Source organism: Boleophthalmus pectinirostris, unplaced genomic scaffold (genome assembly GCF_026225935.1).
Source record: "Boleophthalmus pectinirostris isolate CB_2022bp ecotype Guang Dong unplaced genomic scaffold, ASM2622593v1 HiC_scaffold_6, whole genome shotgun sequence".
Classification (NCBI taxonomy): domain Eukaryota; kingdom Metazoa; phylum Chordata; class Actinopteri; order Gobiiformes; family Gobiidae; genus Boleophthalmus; species Boleophthalmus pectinirostris.
In genome coordinates this window covers 37,946,045-37,969,114 of record NW_026571447.1, presented here as the reverse complement: position 1 = coordinate 37,969,114, position 23,070 = coordinate 37,946,045, and the positions used below count along the sequence as shown (strand labels likewise).

The following is a 23,070-nucleotide window of genomic DNA, read 5'->3' as shown; positions in this document are numbered from 1 at the left end:
TAAAATAAGCAAAGAAAAAAACAACAGCTCTTGTGTCGCTGATGCGACACGACTCAGTGGAATACAGGTTAGTGTGACCATATTTGCTTTTGTCAACGGGGCTAACTGGTATATTAAGCTTTTCCCAAATCCCGTAGGAAGAAAGCAACGTCTTTCCCTTGATAAAATTCACCAAACATTCTCTTTATTTCGACTTTAAATCCTCGATCTCGGGAATCGTTGCCAACACAGAATGTCTGTCTCTTCACTGATTGGCTGGTGCCTGGACTCGCACGTCCAGGGTTTTTGCAAACGTCTAGTGTATTCTGATTCCTGACTTAGTCGCTGGAGAGAAATGAAATTGAGTGGAGACACTAGGTGGCGCCAGACTGACTAACCTGAGGGTGCTTCAGCACAGAAAACATGTGTTATCTCACTGGTAAAAATACTCCCCCCACGTTCACTCCAGTATAAACAGGGAAGTATAAAAACTTGAGTAAATTGTAATAAATGACCTTACATTAAATACATTTATAACTCTATAATAATTATTCGGTAAAGCGACTTTTGAGTGTCCTGAAAAACACTGTATAAATGTACTCCGCAAAAACTGGAGGGTTAAAATTTCAGGGTAAAATATTTCAGAGTTGTTTTTAACACAAAAAGTGTTATTTAAACTATTTATTTAAAAGTTAAAAGGGTTTGAGTTGGGTTTTGTTCATAATTTCACTTTTAAATAAACTAAAATAAAGTGTAAAAATAAAACAAACTCTGTGTTGTTGAGCTAAATCAGGATAACTCTAGAAAGTGTTATCCATTTACTTTCAAAACATTAATATAACTCTTGATTTTGGAGTTAAACAGGAACTTTGGTCCAGTTTTACTTAATTAACATTTCCAAAAAATGTTAAATTAAATCTAAAACAGATTGGACTCATGTAAACCCTGAGAAAATGTTAAAGTTGATTCTGTGAGAGTCAATTTTAACACTTTTTTGCTGTGTATTATTTTTTATTATTAATTACTTTAGGAGCCTTTACCTGATTTACCCCAGAACAGATTATTGTAAAACCAGCTCTGAATGTGACCTCTGTGCATCTCATTATAAAGCCGTTTTATAAGTGGTGCACTGTTAACATGCTAGTTGTTGCCATGTCTGAATGCATAAGGTAAGTGAAGAATAAAAAAATCGAACTAGTTCTGTTTTTAAGACTGTAAAAATCAGGTACAGCACGTCGAACATCACCACAGTGTCCCGGGCACTCAGAGGCTCTTCAGACAGTGATGCAGCAGACGAGGAGCTGATGATGAAGAGGAGGAGGCGGAGGAGGATGGAGGTAAAGAGCGTTGCCGGCGTCATGGAAACGCAGCTTTCTTAACGAAGATGAGGTCGTTAAGAGGTCCCTGCTTTTCTGAAGGTCAATCTGCTCTTCACTGGAGGAGTAACATTAACTAAGAAAAAGAAATATTACTGATTTAAAATGTAAAATTTTCAACTGCACAAATTGATCCGTGAATATTTTATTAAAATACAACACCTAATAGTTTTTCTCATGTCAAATAAGTATCTGCCAATGTCTGATATTAACTGAAACCAAAGTACTTTTACTTTAAACTGAGTAATATTTAGGTCACTACTTTTACTTCAAATTTAGTAATATTTGAGTCACTACTTTTTACTCTGGTAAATATTTGAGTCACTACTTTTTACTTCAAACTAAGTAATATTTGGCTCAGTAATTTTTACTTCAACCTGAGCAATATTTGGGTCAGTACTTTTTACTTCAAACTGAGTAATTATTTGGCTTAGTACTTTAACTTCAATTTGAGTAATATTTGAGTCACTGCTTTTTACTCTGGTAATTATTTGGGTCAGTACTTTTTTACTTCAGCTTGAGTAAAATTTGACTCACTACTTTTACTTCAAACTGAGTAATATTTGAATCACTACTTTTTACTCTGGTAATTATTCGGGTCAGTACTTTTACTTCAAACAGAGTAATATTTGACTCACTGCTTTTTACTTTGAACGGAGTAATATTTGAGTCATTACTTTTTACACTAGTAATTATTTGGGTCACTAATTTTACTTCAATTGAGTAATATTTGAGTCACTACTTTTTACTTCAATTGAGTAATATTTGAGTCACTACTTTTTACTTCAATTGAGTAATATTTGAGTCACTACTTTTTACTCTGGTAATCATTTGAGTCAGTACTTTTACTCCAAACTGAGTAATATTTCGCTGAGTACTTTTTACTTCAAATTGAATAATATTTGCGTCACAACTTTTTACTTCAATTGAGTAATATTTGGGTCACTTCTTTTTACTCTGGTAATTATTTGGGCCAGTACTTTTTACTTCAAACTGAGTAATATTAGAGTTACTAATTTTTACTCTGGTTATTATTTGGGCCAGTACTTTTTTACTTAAACTTGAGTAAAATTTGACTCACTACTTTTAATTCAAACTGAGTAATTATTTGAGTTACTACTTTTTATTTCAAACTGAGTACTGTCATTTCTGTCAAGTAACAATACTCTTACTTCTTCTCTACCTCTGTGTATTTTTCCATTACACATTCAATATTATAATATATTGTGATGTGTGAGCTACTGTGTCTAAATAATTCCCCTTGTGGATCAATAATTATAAGTTTTCAAAGTCTAAATAGCGTTTTGTTATTGTTATGTCGCCCCCTGGTGGACAAAACATGACACAGCATAACAGAGGCAGATTTTTATTATTACAGTTTTTCTCTTCTCCTTCATTTTCCTCATACATGTTCATTTTGTCAACGATTATATTTTGATAAGTTTTTTTTTTTTTGGTCAAATGTGGGTTAGATACACAGATATACAGATTAAAGGTGCACTGTGTAACTTTTCTGGTGGAGGATTTGCCATCTGCCTGTCTCCATTTTTTATTTCATTCATTATTTTTTGTTTTGTATTTATGCATTTACGTTTTCTATGCACGTTTTATGCATTACTGTCTGAATAAATGTTCCACAGTACGGCATTAAACCAATATATCTTGTATTTATTCAGTTGCGGGTGTTTTTATTTCTCAAAAACTCACATTATTACAGTGAGGTGGGCCAACGCTCCACAGATCTGACCTGTAACTTGGTCTAAGCGATGTGTCTTGTCTCCCTGGAGATCTACATGGACCTTCTACCAAAAAAGTTACGCAATGCACCTTTAAAATAAAAAAAAATAAAAAAAACAACAACGGAACATATTTGAGAGTAAAAATGACATTGTGCTGCAAAGCCAAAGTGCAGTATTGGTCGGTTTAAAAGAATCAAAATATATAAAATGTTGGTCTCAATTGTTGTTTGCTGCTATGGCAACGGTGGTGGCTGGAACCTATAGATGTTTTTTTTTAAATAAATTCCATAAATAATACAAGTTTTAAAAGCAAGTAGTGGTACGATTCTGATTACATATGTTACAGTGAGACTAAATACAAGGAAAAAAGTGTAATAAAGCTTCATCCAGTGTAAATTTACAAACCCACATTACACAGCTGCATGAAAATAGATAAGGCCATAGACTAGTAGATACGCACGTTGTATTTGTGTTACAACTCCTCCAGAAAAACACAACCACAGAATCACATAAAGGTTCTGTATTACACAAAATCGACTCTTGTGAGCTTTTAGTCATGTTAGAATGTTGTTACCTCCTCAAAAACAAACACGGCAAACAGTGGAGTGTTAAAATTCACTCTCACAAAATCAACTTTAACATTTTCTCAGGGTTTATATGAGTCCAATCTGTTCTAGAGTTAATTTAACATTTTGGGAATGTTAATTAAGTAACAATGGACCAAAGTTCTAACCAGGCTGGCGCCACCTAGTGTCTCCGCTCAATTTCATTTCTCTCCAGCGACTAGGTCAGGAATCGGAATAAATACACTAGACGGTTTGCAAGTGCAAGTTCGGGCATCAGCCAATAAGCGAAGAGACATATATTCTGTGTTGGCAATGATTCTCGAGACTGAGGATTTAAAGCTAAAACAAAGAGAATGTTTGGTGAATTTTATCATGGGGAAAGACTTTATTGCCTTTCTTCCTACAGGATTTGGGAAAAGCTTAATATAAACAACATATAACCAGTTAGCAACATTAGTGGCGCATTACATACATCGCGACCAAACAGCAGTGATTGGTTAAATAAAACCTGTCTGCTGCTGAGTGAATAAATCCTAATGCTGCGAGGTCAGACGGTTTCCACAAAGTGAAACTGGCTGATAAATCAGGATAGTAAAGTTCCTGTTTAACCCCAAAATCAAGAGTTATATGAATGTTTTGAGAGTAAACAGTTAACACTTTTGTAGAGTTATCCTGATTTAGCTAAACACACAGACATGGTTTATTTTTACACTTTATTTTAGTTAATTTAAGATGAAATTATGAACAAAACTGGCTCAAACTGGTCTTCTCTCGTGGGAGTTTGTAGTGGTGGGTGGGAGGAGCCAAATTAACACTAAGGGAAATATGGAATTAACTCCAACTATATCAACTCCGGCAAATAACCCCAACTCTAACCCACATTTAACTTTCAAATAGTTAAACTAACACTTTTTGTATTAAAAACAACTCAAATATTTTACCCTGAAACTTTAACCCTCCAGTTTTTGCTGTGTACCTGGAGTTGTGGTTTGTTTCACTCACACGTTTGAGTAACACTTTATTATTTGTCTGTCTACATCTCCAAATCTCAAAATGCTCTGTTCCACCTTGTGATGTCATTTTTCAAGTGAACAGCTCCTTTTACTTTTAGTTGAGTAGAGATCGGAAATTCCAGGGCTGAAATTATCCACATGATTCTAGTGAAGGTGCATGGAGCTTAAAAACACAATGGAACACTTCCTGTATCACCACATGACATCACAAGGTGGAACAGCAGTGTTTTCTGTTTGAGAGAAGAACCTAAATTTGCAGGGTTTGTGCAAATTAAACAAAACACAAGTCCAGGTCTGTTTGTGAGGAGGAAACATTAGAACATAGATCAGAAAACAGTGTAATATGGAACTTTTAAGTATTTTAAGAGCATTTGTTGTGGTTTAAATATTTACATGTGGCAGTTTGTTACACAGAGCAGTTTTATTTTTCAGTTTTATTCAGCAACAAACCTTTATTTTTGTTGTTTTTCCACGGAGTCACTTTACAAAGAGGTAAATACGAGCGACTGGCAGTTTCAGCAGAAGTCAGTTGCACCAACAAATACGACATATGTTAAAATGGACAAATAAACATTACTGTAGTGTAAATATTAAATAAAAGTAAACATCTATTTTCATCACATTTTCTTCATTTTATTTTAGTGTCGGTTAGAGCTTCATATTAGTGTTTGTGCCATGAAGTCAAGTCTTTCTCTAAAGCTTGAGTTTACAAAAATGTCATTGTAATTGACACTTTGCAGCAGATGTGGGGGTGTGACGCTCACTGGAGGCACTGCTCTGTCTGAAGCTCTGGAACTCAAGTTAGACTTTAATCAGAGCTTTATTTTAACACAATCTGACTAGAAAGAGCAGTATTTGTGCAGTTAAACAAGTCCATCTCAACAGTTTTTTAGTTAGTCACTCTCACGTTTTCTTAACAAGACCATGGACGCTCGTATTGATCACAGGCTCCTGAAAATGTGTCGTGTTAAGTAAACATTAAACAACTTGGAGCCGTGCGTTGTGCAGTTTTAATGCAAGCCGTGGAGTCCGAGAAGTGTGTGAAAACTGCAGAACACACGGCACCTCGTTGTGCGGCGCCAGTGGCAAAAACTGTTGTTGTGTCCTTAGGCAAGACACTTCACCCACATTGCCTAGTATGAAAGTGGTGTGTGTGTGAGTGACGGTGGTGGTCGGAGGGGCCAATGGTGTGCCCCAGGGCACCTGTGGCTACAGTAGTAGTTTACCACCACTGAGTGTGAAGTGACTGAATAATGAACTGTAAAGAGCTTTGAGTATCTTAAAAGGCGCTGTATAAATGCAATGATGAATTAATTAATGTGCAGTTACCACAGCTGAAATGTGTCACTTGTGGATCTGAAAAGTCTTTTCTGTGTGAAATGACTCAGATATTATGGTGCATTCGTTTATCCATCCGACTCAAAGGTTTGAGGACGTTGCCAGACGGCAGAAGTTGGCAGAGCTCGGAGGAGACTGAGCAAGGATTCTGAGACAGAATCCAAGGCCACGTTTATATGATGACGGTCTGAACAGAAGACGCAAAAGTGGCGTCACATTTTTTTCTGCATTTAGATGAGCGTCTTCAGGAGGAAAACTGTGTGCATAGGGTGATGCAATAGTGTGTGAAATTCATTTGGGTCTGCATGCCAGGCGGCTCGGTGGTGACGTATGTGACAAACTCGTACACGACCTGAGCAGATCTGACCAGAGTTTTGCGTCTTGGGCAGTGAAGACGGAAACGCTACGACGGAGCGTATTCAACTTTTCCACACTCCACTCTAAAAGTGTATTAGGCTGCGTTTGCTAATGTGTGCCTCGTGTTTCCATGGTAACTGCTAAACATTCTACCATAGACATGCATGTATGCTCCCAGCATGATCTCACTGCAAAGTGTCAATTATCTGAAGTCTACAACCATTTAATTGAATATAAATTAAATTATATTATTAAAGTACCTGGTTTTAGTACCTTTATTTGTTTCAAAGTAAAATATAAAAGTATTGATCTGAGTCTCTGATAATGTTTGTCTTTGGGGTATCTTGAAAAACACTACACAGGTGTTATTATGCATTTCATAATTATTAAAGAGGGGGTATTTTACTTTACAGAATGGGCTCTATTCACGCTTACCGGAAGACGTTTGGAAACTCTAATCGCGTCTTCAGTGTCCCTTTCAGGCAGCTGGATGTAACTGTTGATCTGCCGAACGGAACGCGACAGTTACATCTTTTTTTTTAATTAACATATTTTTCTGACTATAATTCGCACTTTTGTTCATGGTTTGGATGTTTCCTGCGACTTATACTCCAGTGCAACTTACCCTTATAACTTATAAAAACAACTGAGAAGACTGAACATAAACACCCCCAAAAAGAAAATTGTATTCTGCAGCTGAAAACATTAATCGAGCAGCAGAAAGAAAGTTTGCAGTGAGAGAGAAACTTGTGACACTGGGAGGATGCACCATGAAACTTTCCTGAAGTCACTGGATGGATGAACAAAGCCTGAACTTCAGTGACACCGAAACCATCCTGTCGGGATTCAGAAAGGTCGGAATAATTCTAACTGGAACTGATGCTGAGTCTGACGACAGCGACACAGAAGTGGAAGTGACGCTCTGTTTACCTCCGGAGGTCGAGGAGTTGCTCAGAAGTGACACCGAGGATGAAGAATTGAATGGATTTAGTGATTTGGAGTGAGATGGAGAGTTTGTTAAACTTGTTCTGTTCTGTTGTTTATGTTATAGTTTATCTGAAGAACTGTTCATATGTGACGTTAACAGTCTGTTGTTCTCTCTTCTATTGTTTTTACTACAACTTGACTTTCAAGATGAAATGTCAGTTCCTGGTCTCTGATTATATAAAATTATTTTCCCCTAGAAAGTGCGACTTATATATGTTTCTTTCTTCTTCATTACGCATTTTTGGGCTGGTGAGACTTATACTCTGGAGCGATTTATAGTCGGAAAAATACGGAAAGTTAGACAAATTATAATACTTAAATTAATAGGCAATCTATAAAAGGAAAAAAAGAAAGAATAGAGTGACATCTAGATGAAGAAAACCAGGCTATTGTCCCAGATTTTTATCAGAGTTACTATCGCCAACAGAGCCCAAAGGAAGTCGTCATCTGCATGTTTCCAAAAGTCTTCCGGTTTTGTAACGTAAGCGTGAATAGAGCCCACACTCCCTCTTAGGTATAAAAACTGGTTTAGGCTCGTTGTTACTTTATGGCCCTACAGTGGATCCACACCTTTGTATCTCATCATAACTGAAGATAAATGATTTTAAATAAACTGTAAATATATTATAGCATAAAGTCCATACTGTGTTATTGTTAGTGCCTGTTGTCAGTTTTATGTAGTTCATTATGTTTGTGCTACATTTCCATATAAAAGAAACTCAACCCATTGGACAGCTCCATTGACTGGGTTCACAAGACTTATAAAATTCACAAAAATGCAAATATTGTAGTAGCATTGCAGATCTTGTGGACCCAATCTCGTATCGTAAAATTTTGTCTCATCCCATAACTAATATTGTCATAATAATAGTCGTACCGATAGATTTAGTTTGCTGTAATGATTTGGTTCGAATTTGGTCCAAAGTTCAATATTTTTTTGGATTTTCTGTTGGGTGATTATACAGACCACTGCACCCTCCACAGTGTGAACCCAGCCTATGTGATTAGCTTTAAGTTACAGGTTTCATATGGTCCAGTGCTGCAGCTGTCGTACACACACACATTCACACACACACACACACACACATACACTCACTCACTCAAACACGCACAGTTCAAAAACACTCGTAAAGTAGAGACCTCTGCTCTCATTTGATGGCCTGCCAGATGATGATGATGAGAATTACCAGTACCAGTGAAAGCACCATGGTCAGAACACACATCCTCTTACGGGACTTCCTCTGAAAAACACGAGATAGAAGCAGGACACATGGATTTAGTTTATTTACAATAATACTAGCTTAGGGCATGAATACATTAAGGGTGAGTCATTCTTTATGTCTTTTTACAGATGCTACTTGAAGACCCAAGAAAACATTTTGAACCTAAATGACCAGTGTTGGGGAAGTTACTGTAAAAAAGTAATGTTTGCTCATTACTTGCTACTTCTTTAAAAAGCAATCCACTTCACTAAGTTACCCTCTATGGAAAGTCACTTTTTACTTTACTCGTTATTTTTTGGGGACAAACTCTATCTAACACTAAATACTGGCACGAGACCGATAGTATCGTAAAGGAAAGTTGAAAAGAAGTTTGAAAAGAGAGTTCAAGAGGACGTGAAACTGTTAAGACGTAAAAGGGCGGGGTCTGCGCAGTCTGCTCGGGGGATTTAACTCAGTGGGCAAAGGACGGCTGCTCGGTGTGGGAAGATCACCTCGAGGGACCTCTTCCCTGGTGTCGCTGGTTCCCACCGAGCGTACTTTCGCCGAGGTGGTGCGCCGCGACTGGCTCTGGGTCGGCCAGGAAAAGCTCGAGTCGTGCTTTACAGCTCCCACCAGGACCTCGCCACTTCCCAGGGCCGTGGGTGCCCGCTGTGCCCTCTCCGTCCGTGTGAGGATGGGCCCCCCCCGCTCCTGGTGCGACTGTCAACCAGGTCGGACTGTCCTCCCCAGCTGTGTTATGCCATCAGGACAAGGACCAGCCCGCGTACACAGAAAAGTAACGTTGCGCCAAATTGAAAAAGGAACTGTGTTTCGTTACCAAATTTTCAGTAGGAGCGTGTTACACTATTTTTACCCGAGAAAAGTAGTTACGTTACTCTACACTGTACCCAACCCTGTACAAAACACTGTAAATGACTCAAACTAATTGTACAATAAACAAGTAGCATTAAATGCAGTAGTACAAAGTAGTAGTACTAATATTAGGGCTGTGCCAAAAATCGAAAGATCATTAGATCATGACCTCAGTTTTGGTCGGTCTCGATAAATGAGTGCATTTTAATTGGCAAGTCCACAGTCGATCGTGTAGCAGTAAGAAAGTGTGTTGTGATGAGGATTTACGTTCTCTTGTTTAGGTAAAAGTAGCCTGACCAAAAGCTCGTCTCTTTATGTCTCTTCACTTGTCCTCGCCTTTCAGAAGTTTTGACTTAAATCTGCACAATTTGACTAAAAGTCAGGCATCTCCTTCGATCTCCCTCTGTGTGTGATTGCTCTGACCACTCCCCCTCCCTCTCTCTGATCCAGCTCCTCACCTTTTTTCACTTTTTTCTCCTCTTGTGTTTGTGCTGGTCCAGACTCACCTGGTAATACGCCGCCTTCTGGAGCTGAGCCGCACCTTTGTTCACATGGACCTCTGCGTTTTCTACATTCGCCTCAATGCTGTCTGAGAACAGAAACAACAGAGGAATTTAACTCACAACCTCCAACTGAGAGTCAGGAAAACCACTCTGCCACAGTAACACCGGCCGCACACACACACTCCACTCACAGAGATCAGGAGTCACACCCACACCCTCTGCTCTTACCGATCATCTCTCCCTGGTCGTGAATCATCACAGCCAAGTCTTTGAAAATCTGGTTCACGTCCAAAATGTCAGCCTGTGGACAGAAGCAATTTAAATAACGCTTACAACAATAGCTTTACGAACAAGCACAGATTTACAGCGTAGATTTTAAAAAGAATATAAAGTTGGTTATGAGAAGGTGAGGAAATCTGGAGTAAAAAAGACAATGGATGGAAAAAAATCTGACTGCTCTACTCTGCTCATTTTGATTCTATTTTCGGTTTAACTTAAAGCCCCTGTGTGTAATTTTTCCCAAAACGTAGACTAACAGCGTGTTTTTTGTTGCACTGAAAAATGTGTCCTTACTGTGAGCCGGCTTGTATTTCCACAAACCTGACTCTTAATGTTCTGTTTTTATGGAAATGTTCTGTTTTCATGGAACGTATCTCAGTGGACAATGTTCCCAAGTATAGTTTTGACTTTCTATTTCTGTGGAATTGTGCAGGTGACCTTCAGAAAGTTACATAGTGTTGCTTTAAGGACACAACTATTGGATTCAACAGTAGACCACCAGGCTCTTGTGATGCTTGTAGTTTGTTTTCAAATGATGTGATGATATTCGATCTGTACTAACTGCACTGTCTGACTAACTTTAAACTTTTTCTGGTCAGATTGTGTTAAAATAAACATCAGATTAAATTTGAGTAACTTGAGAGCTTCTAACAGAGTGGTGCTTTCAGTTAACTCCACACCCACAGGGAACGTTGACGACATCGGCCGCAAAGTGTCAATGAATCGACTAACCCCCGGTGTGCACTGACTGCAGAGGCGGTGTGGTTTTACTGTGACTTGTGCCCCTCTGACTGCGGTCTCTGCTGATGTGCCGTGGCGACAGGCTGTGGGCAGAGTGTGGAAACTGCACTCCCGAGACGCTCTGGTCGGGAGTTCATGCCATAGATTAGATTGTACAAGAAGAGTTGATGGGGAACATTTCACACTACGACCTCTTTTACGCGCCACTGAATACCACTTTCTTGTGCTTGTTGATACTGTGGTTGTCTACAACAGGTGAATACATTTGCCAAGTACCAGTGTAGTGTGTAGGGATATTTTATTCTGAAAATACTCCAGATCTGTCAGTTCTGCATGTCTGATTTTCTGTTTTGCTCATGTGATTTTGTCAGCTGGACATCAGACACCGGCAAAAATAGACTTATTGCACATTCTTCCGCAGGCCTGCGCACCAGTGTTATATTTTAAATGGCCATTCGTATTGTTAATTGTTGTGTGTCATTTGTATATGGTACCATCTAAACACAACTCCTGTTTCAGTCTCTCTCTCCACTCCCTGACTCTAGCCGAGCGTACACAGTGTGATATCATTGATCGTTTCACTCAGCTCCAGCTCAAAGTGTACGACCAAATCGCATGGGTGGAATGACTTCAACAGAGTGAAACCCTCACGAGAGACGACTGGATTCAAACAGGTTTGATATTCTTGCAACCTACAATTGTCGATCAGGTGCTGGTCGCGAGGTGTTAATCGGTTCTTGTTATCCCAAATTTACTACACAAAGCACGACACATGATTGACTGAAAAATCGTCCCGATCCAAAAACAGTCGCACGAGTCTCAAAAAGGGCCAAAAATCGCACAGTGTACACCTGACTTTACACCTTCTGATGTTCAGCCCTTTATAACAGTGTAATTACTGTTATAGTTTAGTACAACGTTTTGTCTGCGCTGTACCTCCAGTTGTCGTATGTTGGTCTCTCTCTCCCTGATGATCTCCAGGTCCTCCTCTGTCATTCCCGGCTCCTGAGTCTGAGTCACGGCTTGACCCCACTCGTCCTCTCTGCACAAACACCACACACACTTCACTACAAGTACATACTCCCCTGAAAACCAGAGGAGACGAGGCTTTCACTGCTGACGATTCTGCCTTTGAAAGAGTCTGCCCTTATTAGATTATTATTATATCAGCCTAAACTATACACTGTTTAAAATCTACACTTGTGGATTAACATAGAGATGTTATTGCTTTGTCTGGAATCTTTCACCGTATGGTATTAAACTTTTTTTCTACCGTCACGGAGACCAAACCAGACCAAGTTACAGGTCAGATCTGTGGAGAGGCGACTTACACTCATAACCAGAATGCCTGTTTTTCTAGGTGTTTTTGAGCTATAAAACCACTTGAAATTGAATAAATATAAAGTAGAGCAGTTTAATGTCATACCGTGAAAATTCCAGGCAAAGCATTGACGTATCCGCAGAAACAAGCAGGTTCTGAATGAAAAAGATGAGTGAAGAATGATCTTACTTTTCAAATGTCACCAGGTGGTCGTTCAGGTTGTCTCCATCTCCCTGGAAAACAAAAGCATTAATGTTGATTTTTTTAACATAACTTTTAGCTTTCACTGAGTGCGTTTACATGAGCGTGGGTATCTTGGTTACGTCAATATTCTGATGTGGTGTTTACCTGCGCTCAGAGAAACCAGGACACTCGGATCTCTGCGCACATGAGGAATCAGAGTGTCCTGGATATTTAGAGTAGTAACTATAGCACAGTTATGGCAAGGAGTTAAACATGTAGAAACTTTACTAACTTAAGGCTTTTAACGGGTTTCTAACAACAAAAAAGAAGACACACATTTAAGTAAGGTGAACATGAGAGTGTGGAGCACTGTCACAGCTTCAGAAAAAGGTGTTTTTAAAAGTTGAAAAATACAACACAGCGTCACAGCGTCAGTTTAGTTCAAGCGCAACACAAACCAACACAGAACATTTTGATTTATCATTGCATTGCAGTATTACTATATCATTCTCTCATGGTACTTACATGGTACTTAAATATGCATTTACACAAACAAACACAAATGGTTAGTTTGTGAGCAACTAAGTATGAAATAATTATGATTAAGTATTTACAGTACAGGCTAATTAATTGCAAGTTCAGCGCTAATTAAGGTAGTAACATTCAGGTAAGAACATGAAACTGTGGAGCTCTGTCACAGTTTAGAAAAAGGCGTTTTTAACAGTTGAAAAATACAACAGCCTCAAGAGCAGCACAAACCACCACAGAAGATTTAGTTTTATCTTTGCATTACAGTGGCAAAAGGACAAATTCTACTTGTCAACTGGACAAAAGTTAATTTTGGTCAAATATTTTGGTATATATTTGGTATATTTGACACTTCCTTATATCTGCCTGAAGGGAGGAGCTAACTACACTGAAACTACTCTGAAACTAAGAGTAAATGTCTGTTCTTGGTCTCTGATTTTCATAAAGTAAATTTCCCCCCCCCAAAAAGTGTGACTTATATATGTTTTTTTCTTCTGCATTATGCATTTTTTGACTGATGTGACATATACTCCGGAGCAACTTATAGTCCGAAAAATACAGTCCTGGTTTCTCATCACCTGGACACTGGCATATCCAGGATACTGAAATCAGGATAGTGCGTTTACATGGGCACTCACGAAACCAGGATACTCAGAAAACCAGATCATAACTGGAATACTCAAATACTTACTGTCTAAATCTGATGGCACAGTACCAAATTCCACATTTTTACAGACTACAGACTACTGGTTTTGTTTATGAACATGTATTTGTAGCAGAGAGTGGATAACAGTGTCAGTAATACAAACAGATATTCTCTTTTGTGTGAATAAATAAAAGTTCCTCACCGCAGCCCTGGAGGAGGCGCGCGCTCGAGCCACACTCTCCTTCTCTTTGTCGGCCGCTCGTCTCTGAACCGTCTGGAAGTTATGGAGCGCCGCCGAGAAGTCGCTCATCAGACGCTCCCTCTGCAGCTTCTGTTGTCTCTGGAACATAAACGCACAGTGTGTTTGTGTTTGTGTTCAGTTTGTGGAAAAAAAGGGAGACATTCTGTAAACTATATTTGTTCTGGGCACGGATGACTTTATTATTCCCATTTATATTTTTTACTCTTTGTTATTATATTATATTGTGATGTGTGAGCTGCTGTGTCCAGATAATTTCTCTTGTGGATCAATAAAGTTTGTCTAAGTCTAAGTAAAAGTCTAAGCAGTTCAGATCTGTGGACAGTCGCCTCCATCCACAGAAGGAACAAGAACAATCAGAAACAGCAACCTGGTCCCCATGAGGCGTCGGTGGGTCAGTTCATCAGCACAGAAGCAGTTTATGAGGAGCCCAGCCCATATTACATGATCATTATATCCACAATGCAATGTTTGTATGTGTACAGGCCCATGAACATTTGTGTGATCTTGGTCACACATGAGAATGTCTGTGTTTAACCAAAATGTCATTTTTCATGAGTTGTGTATATGTTAGTTGTGTGACTGTAGATCAGTGTGTTGTGCATCACCAGAAAAATGGAAATTAATTTTTCGTTCCAATTAGAATTGTAACGTCATACACTGAAAGAGATAGGACCTCTTATAATTAGTGATTATCTGGAAAACTACTAATATTTTACAATAAAAATGCATAGAATTCTAAATAGATAATATTTTTTCTGAGATTTTGAGACCACTCCCTTTGCTCTAGCTCAATCCTTCGCGGAGTAATGATCAAAAACACATATTTGCCCTTGGTTACCTTGACCTTCAAGTGACCTTGACCAGTTTGAACCTGTAACATTCAGTGTGCCCCAGTTATGTGTGTGCCAACTTGTGTGATGATTGGGTGAATATTTAAGGTCGCAGATGGTTCAGAAATTGCCGAAATTGTCTATCCTTTATAATGGTGTGAACATTCAATTGACCCGTGTGACCTCAAATGACCTCGGATCTTCACCAAACTTTTTTTGCGGTATCGGGCATGGGGGCTTGACCCACGAACCAAATTTGGTGACAATCGGTAAATAAATGGCGGAATTATGCGGGTGGACAGACACAAACACACACAGGGTGAATACAAAACCTGGTCAATCCTTCGGGGACCAGGTAATTACTGTACAGTCCCTGACAAAAGTCTTGTCACTTATCCATTTTGTAGAAACTAAATCGTATAACCTGACTTTAAATTAATCGATTGGTTTTAGAAATGTCTCATATGAAAGCTAAAACCCTCCCAAATTATGCTCAATAAACTAAAATAAATTTGCTTCACTGAAAAAAGATTGATCATTTAATGAACACAGAAAGGTCAGATTTTGGCAAGACAAAAGTCTTGTCGCCTTGTCATATGATGCACCCAATCCTAGATTACAGCCTCACCTGTGATCAGTTACTGATCAATCAATTAGTGGGTGTGTATAAAAAGAACCCCAGCACACCAGACCTTCACATCAACTGCAACTTGACCTCTGACAACATGCCTAAGATCCACCCTGAGACCAAAGTGTTAATTATCAAGAGGCTGAAGACCAGATCCACTGCTGAGGTGGTGACACCTTCAATGTGTCTCAGCGTCAAGTACAAAGAATAAGAAAAAGATCTGAAGTGACTGGAGATGTTTTTGACAAGCCCAGGTCCAGCAGACCCCGCAAGACAACTGCTCGGGAGGACCGTTTGTTGATTCGAAAATCCAAGGCCCCTTTTCCACTGCAGCAGACTCCACCAGGCCTGGTCACCTCAAGTCCCTGTGTCAACCACAACAGTTTGTAGAATTCTGTCTCCAAATGGCCTCCCTGGTCAAATCAGTGCACAGAAACCAGCAATAAACAAAAGGCAATTAAAAAAACGTGTGGCATTTGCCAAGGCCCACAGCCTGCTAAAAGGATGGACACTGGAAAAGTGGCAGAAGGTGGATTTCTCAGATGAATCCTCAGTTGAATTACATCACAGCTGCCACAAATATTGCAGGAGACCTACTGGAGCCCGCATGGATCCAAGATTCACCCAGAAAACAGTTAAGTTTGGTGGCGGAAAAATCATGGCCTGGGGTTACATCCAGTCTGGGGGTGTGTGAGACATTTGCAGGGTGGAAGGCAATATCAATAGCCTAAAATATCAAGAAGTATTAGCTCCTCTTACATTCCCAACCATAAAAGGGGTCAAATTTTGCAGCAGGATGGTGCTCCATCGCATACTTCTATCTCTACATCAAAATTTCTGAAGGCGAAGAAGATCAAGGTGCTCCAGGACTGGCCAGCCCAGTCACCAGACATGAACATCATTGAGCATGTCTGGGGTAGAATGAAAGAGGAAGCATGGAAGGCAAAACCAAAGAATCTTGATGAACTCTGGGAGGCATGTAAGACGCTTTCTTTGCTATTCCTGATGACTTCATCAACAAATTGTATGAATCATTGTGGAACCACATGGATGCGTCCTTCAAGCTCATGGAAGTCATACAAGATATTAAATATGGATCTCACAGCACCACTACTTCATTCACTGACGTTATGCAACATATTTTTGTATTTGAAGTAAATTATTCGTTCAATTTTCTGTAGGCGACAAAACTTTTGTCTTGCCAAAATCTGACCTTTCTGTGTTCATTAAATGATCAATCTTTTTTCAGTGAAGCAAATTTATTTTAGTTTATTGAGCATAATTTGGGAGGGTTTTAGCTTTCATATGAGACATTTCTAAAACCAATCGATTAATTTCAAGTCAGGTTATAAGCTTTTGTTTCTACAAAATGGATAAGCGACAAGACTTTTGTCAGGGACTGTATTCTTTGAGCAATAAAAACTGAATAAATGTAGTGGACCTTCCACCAGAAAAGTTGCGCAGTGCACTCTTAATATCTGTATAATGCCTTTAAGTTGTAAATAAAGTCATGTGCTTGTTTGTTAGTTTATACTGTAACCAAAGATGTTTCACAATAAAGTAACAGGAAAACAAGGACAGGACAAACAAAACAGTCATGAGGAGCAGTCATGTGTGGGCGCTGTACACTGTGAGGAAAATGTGTGTTTTGAGCAGTTTTTCAAAGGTGTTTAGTGAGTCTGAGGTTCTGATGTGAAGGGGAGAGAGTTCCAGAGGATGAGGGCGGCCACGGCAAAGACTCGATTTGCAGCTTATTCATCAGAGGATTTGAAATATCCAAACTATAACAAAGATCCACATATGATATGATATGATAGATTACAACTACCGTATTTTCTGGGCTATTAGACGCGCTCTTAAGCCTCCAACCTCATCAAAAAATGACTGCGTGCCCCACAATCCAGAGCGCACTATACACAAATCCACACGGGTGTCCCAGTATGACTTCAGTAAACTACAAAGCTGCACCACCCGCAGAACATGCAAACACACACGGAGCAGACAGCGACCGCACAGCGCCAAACACCCACAGACACACTCATTACTCCACGCCGACGAGGAACGGAACGGAGGAACGAACCGAAAAAGTGAGTGCAATGTGCCACTTCTAGACACAACTGAGTCACTGCGAACTAGGGATAGACATGATTAGTCGATTAATCGATAATTGATCATTAAGAATTTCATCCATTACATTCATTTTAATTGACAAACCAAATGTAGGTTGCTGTGCGTAGTGTAGGGTGACCAAACGGGTCGATCAGCCTTCAATGTGCCGAAGCGCAAATGCGTATGACTCGTACAAGAAATTCCATGCTTTCCGTTCCAGTTGGGACAAGTGTGAGTCCATGTGCACAGTGTACAAAGCAGCACATATGTTTTAGTGTCCAGTGGGGAAAAGCTCACCAGGACACATTAAAAAGCTTTGCCAGGTGAGAGTCGCTCAATGTCAATGAGGAGTCCCCACCTCCCTCCCCCCGTACGGTGTCCTGGTTTTGACAAACGCAAATATGGTCACACTAACCTGTATTCTACTGAGTCGTGCCGCATCAGCAACACAAGAGCCGTTTTTTTTTTCTTCGCTTAGTTTATGCAAATTAGCCATGCAGTTTTAAGTTTAAGTAAGATTTGCACAAAGCTGCATTAAACACATTATAATGTCAAACAGGCTGTTGTGGCTCTAGAGTGTTTACAGTTTATAAGTCGTAAAGTTGAATTTATTTATGCAGATTAGTAGTGCAGATAGTAATAATAATGATGATCAACTTTAATATAAAAAACGTTAATGATTAATCGATAATCAATCGTTAATTCTCTTGATGATCGATTAAGAAAATTTAATCGAATGCCCATCCCTACTGCGAACACGCCGACAATCCAGCGGTCCCAGACAGCACCCTCCCTACACGCCACAACTGAACAAAGCCCAGAGTCACCGTGAACGCCACAAAAAAAAGTCCCACTGCCCCATCCAACTGTTGTTTTTCCTTTAAAGTTCGGTGCGGTTTATTTGTGAAAAAAGTTTGAAAATAGATAATTTAATGACAGTGCGTCTTATAATGCAGAGCGCCTAATAAGTGCAGAAAACACGGTATATAGAAGACACAAAAGATCTTTAAGTTTAGTACTTTTTGTACATTTGTTCAGTGTGCTTTGTCCCTTTTTAGATTAAAATCTTTTATGTGGAATATTTTGAAACTCACCTGTTCAGATGGAGACATGGGAGGAGGCAGTGTCCCCAGGTCCTTAAGATGGCGGTTTGTCTCTTTGGCCAGTTGGTTTGTGTAGTGCTGAAGCTGCTGCCTGAAAAACACAAAATACATTAACCGTATTTTTCGGACTATAAGTTGCTTTTTTTTATTTTTCATGGTTTGGGTGTTTCCTGCGACTTATACTAATTAATAATTCTAACTGGAACTGATGCTGAGTCTGACGACAGCGACACAGAAGAGGAAGCGGCGCTCTGTTTACCTCTGGGTGTCGAGGCCGTGTTGTTCAGAAGTGACACAGAGGATGAAGAATTGAATGGATTTAGTGATTTGGAGTGAGATGGAGAGTTTGGTAAACTTGTTCTGTTCTGTTGTTTATGTTATAGTTTATCTGAAGAACTGTTCATATTTGACTTTAACAGTCTGTTGTTCTCTCTTCTATTGTTATTACTAGAACTTGACTTTCAACAGGAAATGTCAGTTCCTGGTCTCTGATTTTACAAAATACATTTTCCCCGAAAAGTCCAGACTGACTTTATATATATATATATATATATATATATATATATATATATATATATATATATATATATATATATTTTTTTTTTTTTTTTTTTTTTTTTTTCTTCATTACGCATTTTTTGGCTGGTGCGACTTATAATCTGAAAAATATGGTACTATTAATCTCTGCAAACTCATACTTTATATATAGTTAAGTGGCAGTTTGTGAAGGAAAGTAGAAAACAAAAAATGTAAAATAAAGAAAGTATCAGTAAGTTCCAAAAAATATGAAAAATTTGACCCAAAACACAGACAATTTATGGACAGGCATTTTTTTGGACAGTTTAGACATTGTTTTAATCAAATAAAAGCCTTGTAATTATTTTTTCATTGTTCAAATCAATTCTTGAAGTTTAGACATGTTTTGACTCTTGTTAACATTTTAGTTGGTAACATGCCTCTACCTACGCCACATCTGTTGCCCGTCTTCAACCAGGAAGTAAAATTATGATTTTGAATTACAAAACTAGAAAAAAAATTGTGAGGTTTTAGTTAAATGAGTCGTCCAACCTGTCACACGGAGAAAAATATGTGAATATACTGAGTGACTTACAGCTTCTCCTGAGGCTCGGAGATCTCATTTCCAGTTCCCAGTTGGTACAAAAGATTCTTAATCTGACCAGCTGCAAGAAGCAAATACACATGGAGATTTCAGAAGAAGAAGTTCAACAAAAAGGTCAGTGCAGTGTGACTTGTCAGAAGCGGTGGAAGAAGTGCGCAGTGTTGGTATTTAAGCAAAAATACCAGAGCAAAAACATACTCAAGTAAAATAAAAGCATCTCCTGAAAAATGCACTTAAGTAAAAGTATTAAAATATCTGTTTAATTATGTACTTAAAGAATAAAAAGTAAGTATTTCGTGCAGATTTTTGAGATCTACTAAAGCTTCAAATGTATAACAGTGATGCTGGAGAGGGTTGGAGGCGGTGCTCACTGTTCTGTGTGATCTTCTGGATGTTTCCGCTGCAGGTCTGGATGAGGCTGCTGAAGTCCCGCGGCTGGGACCACTCGGCGCGGCTGTATGACATCATCAGCCAGGGACAGATGCAACTCGAGTACGGATCTGGTAGCGACGCTCACAAACACAGACCTGAAACACAAACATTAAAAATTTGTTTATTTTGTTAAATGGATGTTTCAGAAATGTTCTCCTTGTGTGTGAACTGTGTCTGTATTTTAGTTGAGGGATTCTGTTTTAGAACTCACAGTAAATTATTGTGCCTAAACTTCCAAACTGACATTCACTGTGGAAAAACTACAAGAGATATCAATACCATTTTTGCTGTGTAAGAAAAACTTTGGGACCTGTATATTATACATTTGGAAACTTGGTTCTAACAGCTTCTATGAAAGAGTAATAAGAGGTTTCAACGTTTTATGCTCGTAAAATGCTTCTCAGCGCCTGTGGAGCTTAGAAACACAAACTGCTGAATTTTGCCTTAAGACTAAAATAATGTTGAAACTTCACTGAGTGGGGGTTTCTCATGTCAAAATGATGTGAATACAGGCATAAGTTCGCAGCAGTCCACAATGATCTGGCCAGGTCAGCCCCATGGTTTTTGACACATTTCAATGTATTGTGCCTAAACTTCAAAAGTGACATTGTGGAAAAACTAGACCACCAGTTACTGAATTTTGCGTTAAGACTAAAATAATGTTGAAACTTCACTGTGTGGGGGCTTCTCATGTCAACATTTTTTCCCACAAAATTTTCTGATCTGTGTAATAATGTTGTTTCTTCATCAAAAACAGACCTGGAGTTGTATTTTGTTTCATTCACACACGCCACAAATGACAAAGGCAGTTATTCTTTGAGACCAGCGATATGTCCCTCCAGCGTGTCCTGGGTTTTCCCGGGACCTCCACCTGATGGTTTGTGTTTTAAAAGTTTTTTTAAATGATCTTTTTCAGAATTTGTAGAATTTTTTCAAAGAGGTGTGACAGAACTGGAGGACTACAACAGCTCCTGATAAAGAAAGAAGCAAGAAAAAGTAATTGGCTATGGTCACATGCACAACAAAAGCTGATTATTATCTAATTTCTGGACCTTTAAGATTATTTAAATGAAAGCCAAAATACAAAATATGATGTAAATAGTCACAGGGACCATGATCAGAATGAAGTCAGACCATTTTGCTGTTTACACTTCATTTTAATAATCCTATAATTCCAAAAAATATGACAATAATGTGATAATAATCGGGTTTTGAGTGTGCATGTAACCGCCCTGTCTCTGGTAAATCACACTGAGGAGTTTGCCTTTTCCAGCAGTATTTAAGAAAAAAACCAAAATGAATTCAGACAAAAAAAGGGGTGAATTCAAACAGAGTTTTCATCAGACTATGTTGTTGAATCACTGTAAAAGGAATCAATAAAAAATAATCATGTTTTTGGTGCATTATTAGGCTTTTTTATGAGGTTTTACACACCCTACATTAACGCTATATCAGTATTTCAAGCAGCAAAGCCACAAATTTCTACATTTTGCTTATTAAAACAAAGAATTAACAAATAAAGTAACAAAATAAAGTAACAATCAGTGTTAATGTTTTGTCTGGAAAATGGGAGAAGGGGCAGGTAATTAAAGATTACTCTTCTTCAGATTACGCTCCTTTTCATTCATTTTTTTACACTGTTAATATATTTTTATACTTTATGCATCACTGTAAAAGGAATCAGGCGTGACTAATGAAATCATGAAATCACTTTTTCACATAGAAGCTTTGCAAAAAATCTAAAAATGGTCATGTTTTTTGGTGCATTATTAGGCTTTTTATGAAGTTTTACACACCCTACATTAACACAACATCGGTATTTCAAGCAACAAAACCACAAATTTCTACATTTTTCTTCATTAAACAAAGAACTCATTAATAAATACATTGTTTTTGCTACTATTTTTTGTTATAATGTTTGCAATTGATTAATATTTGTCCTTGAAATGAAATGTATTGATTTAAAATGTTTTAAAGTAACGATCATTGTCTGGAAAAGGTAAGAGGGGGCAGATAACTTGAGATTACTCTTCTTTCTGCTCCTTTTCATTCACTTCTTGACACTGTTATTGTCTTTTTAACCTTTAAGAATGAAATAAACGTTAAAAATAATACAAATAATAATGTCAGGTAGGCATATGAAAGCTTTTTGCTCCATTATGTTACAGAAGACAACAGATTACACTGATATAACATTATTTTTGCCTTATCTGGAAATACCTGAGTGAAAAGTAATTGGTTACACATTATTTCGTAAGTTGTGTGTAAATTGGGTTAGGTTGGTTTAAAAACAGGTCATTCAGGAGATCACGTGGAACGATCATCCTGCTCATATAACCCTGGGAACTGGCTAACCTTCGGCCTACAACGCTATAAAACCCCACCAGGAAATATTATAAGCATTTAACTCAAAATTATAAACATTTTTCATAATAACATTGACAGAAATGCAGCTAGAAATTAAAAACGCTACGCACAGACGTCACGTAGCGGTCAAAACAAAGCGTCTTTTAATAGATCCTGGCGTTTATAAAGGACAAAAATAAGGAATAATCGCATATTTTTAAGCATATATACCTTACTTACAATCGGACGGGTGTTGTTAGTGTCTCTCGTTGAATAATCCCGCAGAAAGATCGATATTTAGACGGGAAAAACTGAAAAAGACGCTCCGCTGCGCAAACCAAACCAAACCCAGCCCGGCGATGACGTCACACGCACGCAGACAAATCCGACGTGCGTCTCGCGGTCGGTTCGCGGACAATAACAACAGTGGGACAAATTAGACTCACCGGGATATTTTAATTATTTTTAAACTTTTCTGCTATAATATTAAATTCATTTAAACACCATATTTATTTACACATAATCTGTAGCTAATCTGGTGTATTAGTTTTGTTTCTTTTGATAACTGTAGGCACTTATGTGTAAAATTAAATGTCACGCCAAAACAAA

General features: G+C 38.4%; 1 protein-coding gene across 3 annotated transcripts; it reads right to left on the bottom strand.

Annotated features, from left to right (window-relative positions):
- Positions 1–1,088: 1,088 nt before the first annotated feature.
- Positions 1,089–22,815, bottom strand: stx12l (syntaxin 12, like). Of its 3 annotated transcripts, XM_055163808.1 has the most exons (11): positions 22,702–22,815; positions 20,055–20,210; positions 19,675–19,744; positions 18,555–18,654; positions 13,834–13,971; positions 12,464–12,507; positions 11,890–11,995; positions 10,162–10,234; positions 9,937–10,019; positions 8,496–8,596; positions 1,089–1,431 (listed from the first exon to the last, which is right to left on the bottom strand). In XM_055163808.1, the coding sequence occupies exons 2-10, from the start codon at positions 20,149–20,151 to the stop codon at positions 8,504–8,506; spliced, it is 804 nt and encodes a 267-aa protein (XP_055019783.1). In that variant the 5' UTR covers positions 20,152–20,210; positions 22,702–22,815; the 3' UTR covers positions 1,089–1,431; positions 8,496–8,503. The 3 variants fall into 3 exon arrangements, with proteins under 3 accessions (XP_055019783.1, XP_055019782.1, XP_055019781.1); XM_055163807.1 differs by lacking the exon at positions 1,089–1,431 and having other exon boundaries at positions 2,706–8,596; positions 22,693–22,815; XM_055163806.1 differs by lacking the exon at positions 1,089–1,431 and having other exon boundaries at positions 2,706–8,596.
- Positions 22,816–23,070: the final 255 nt, after the last annotated feature.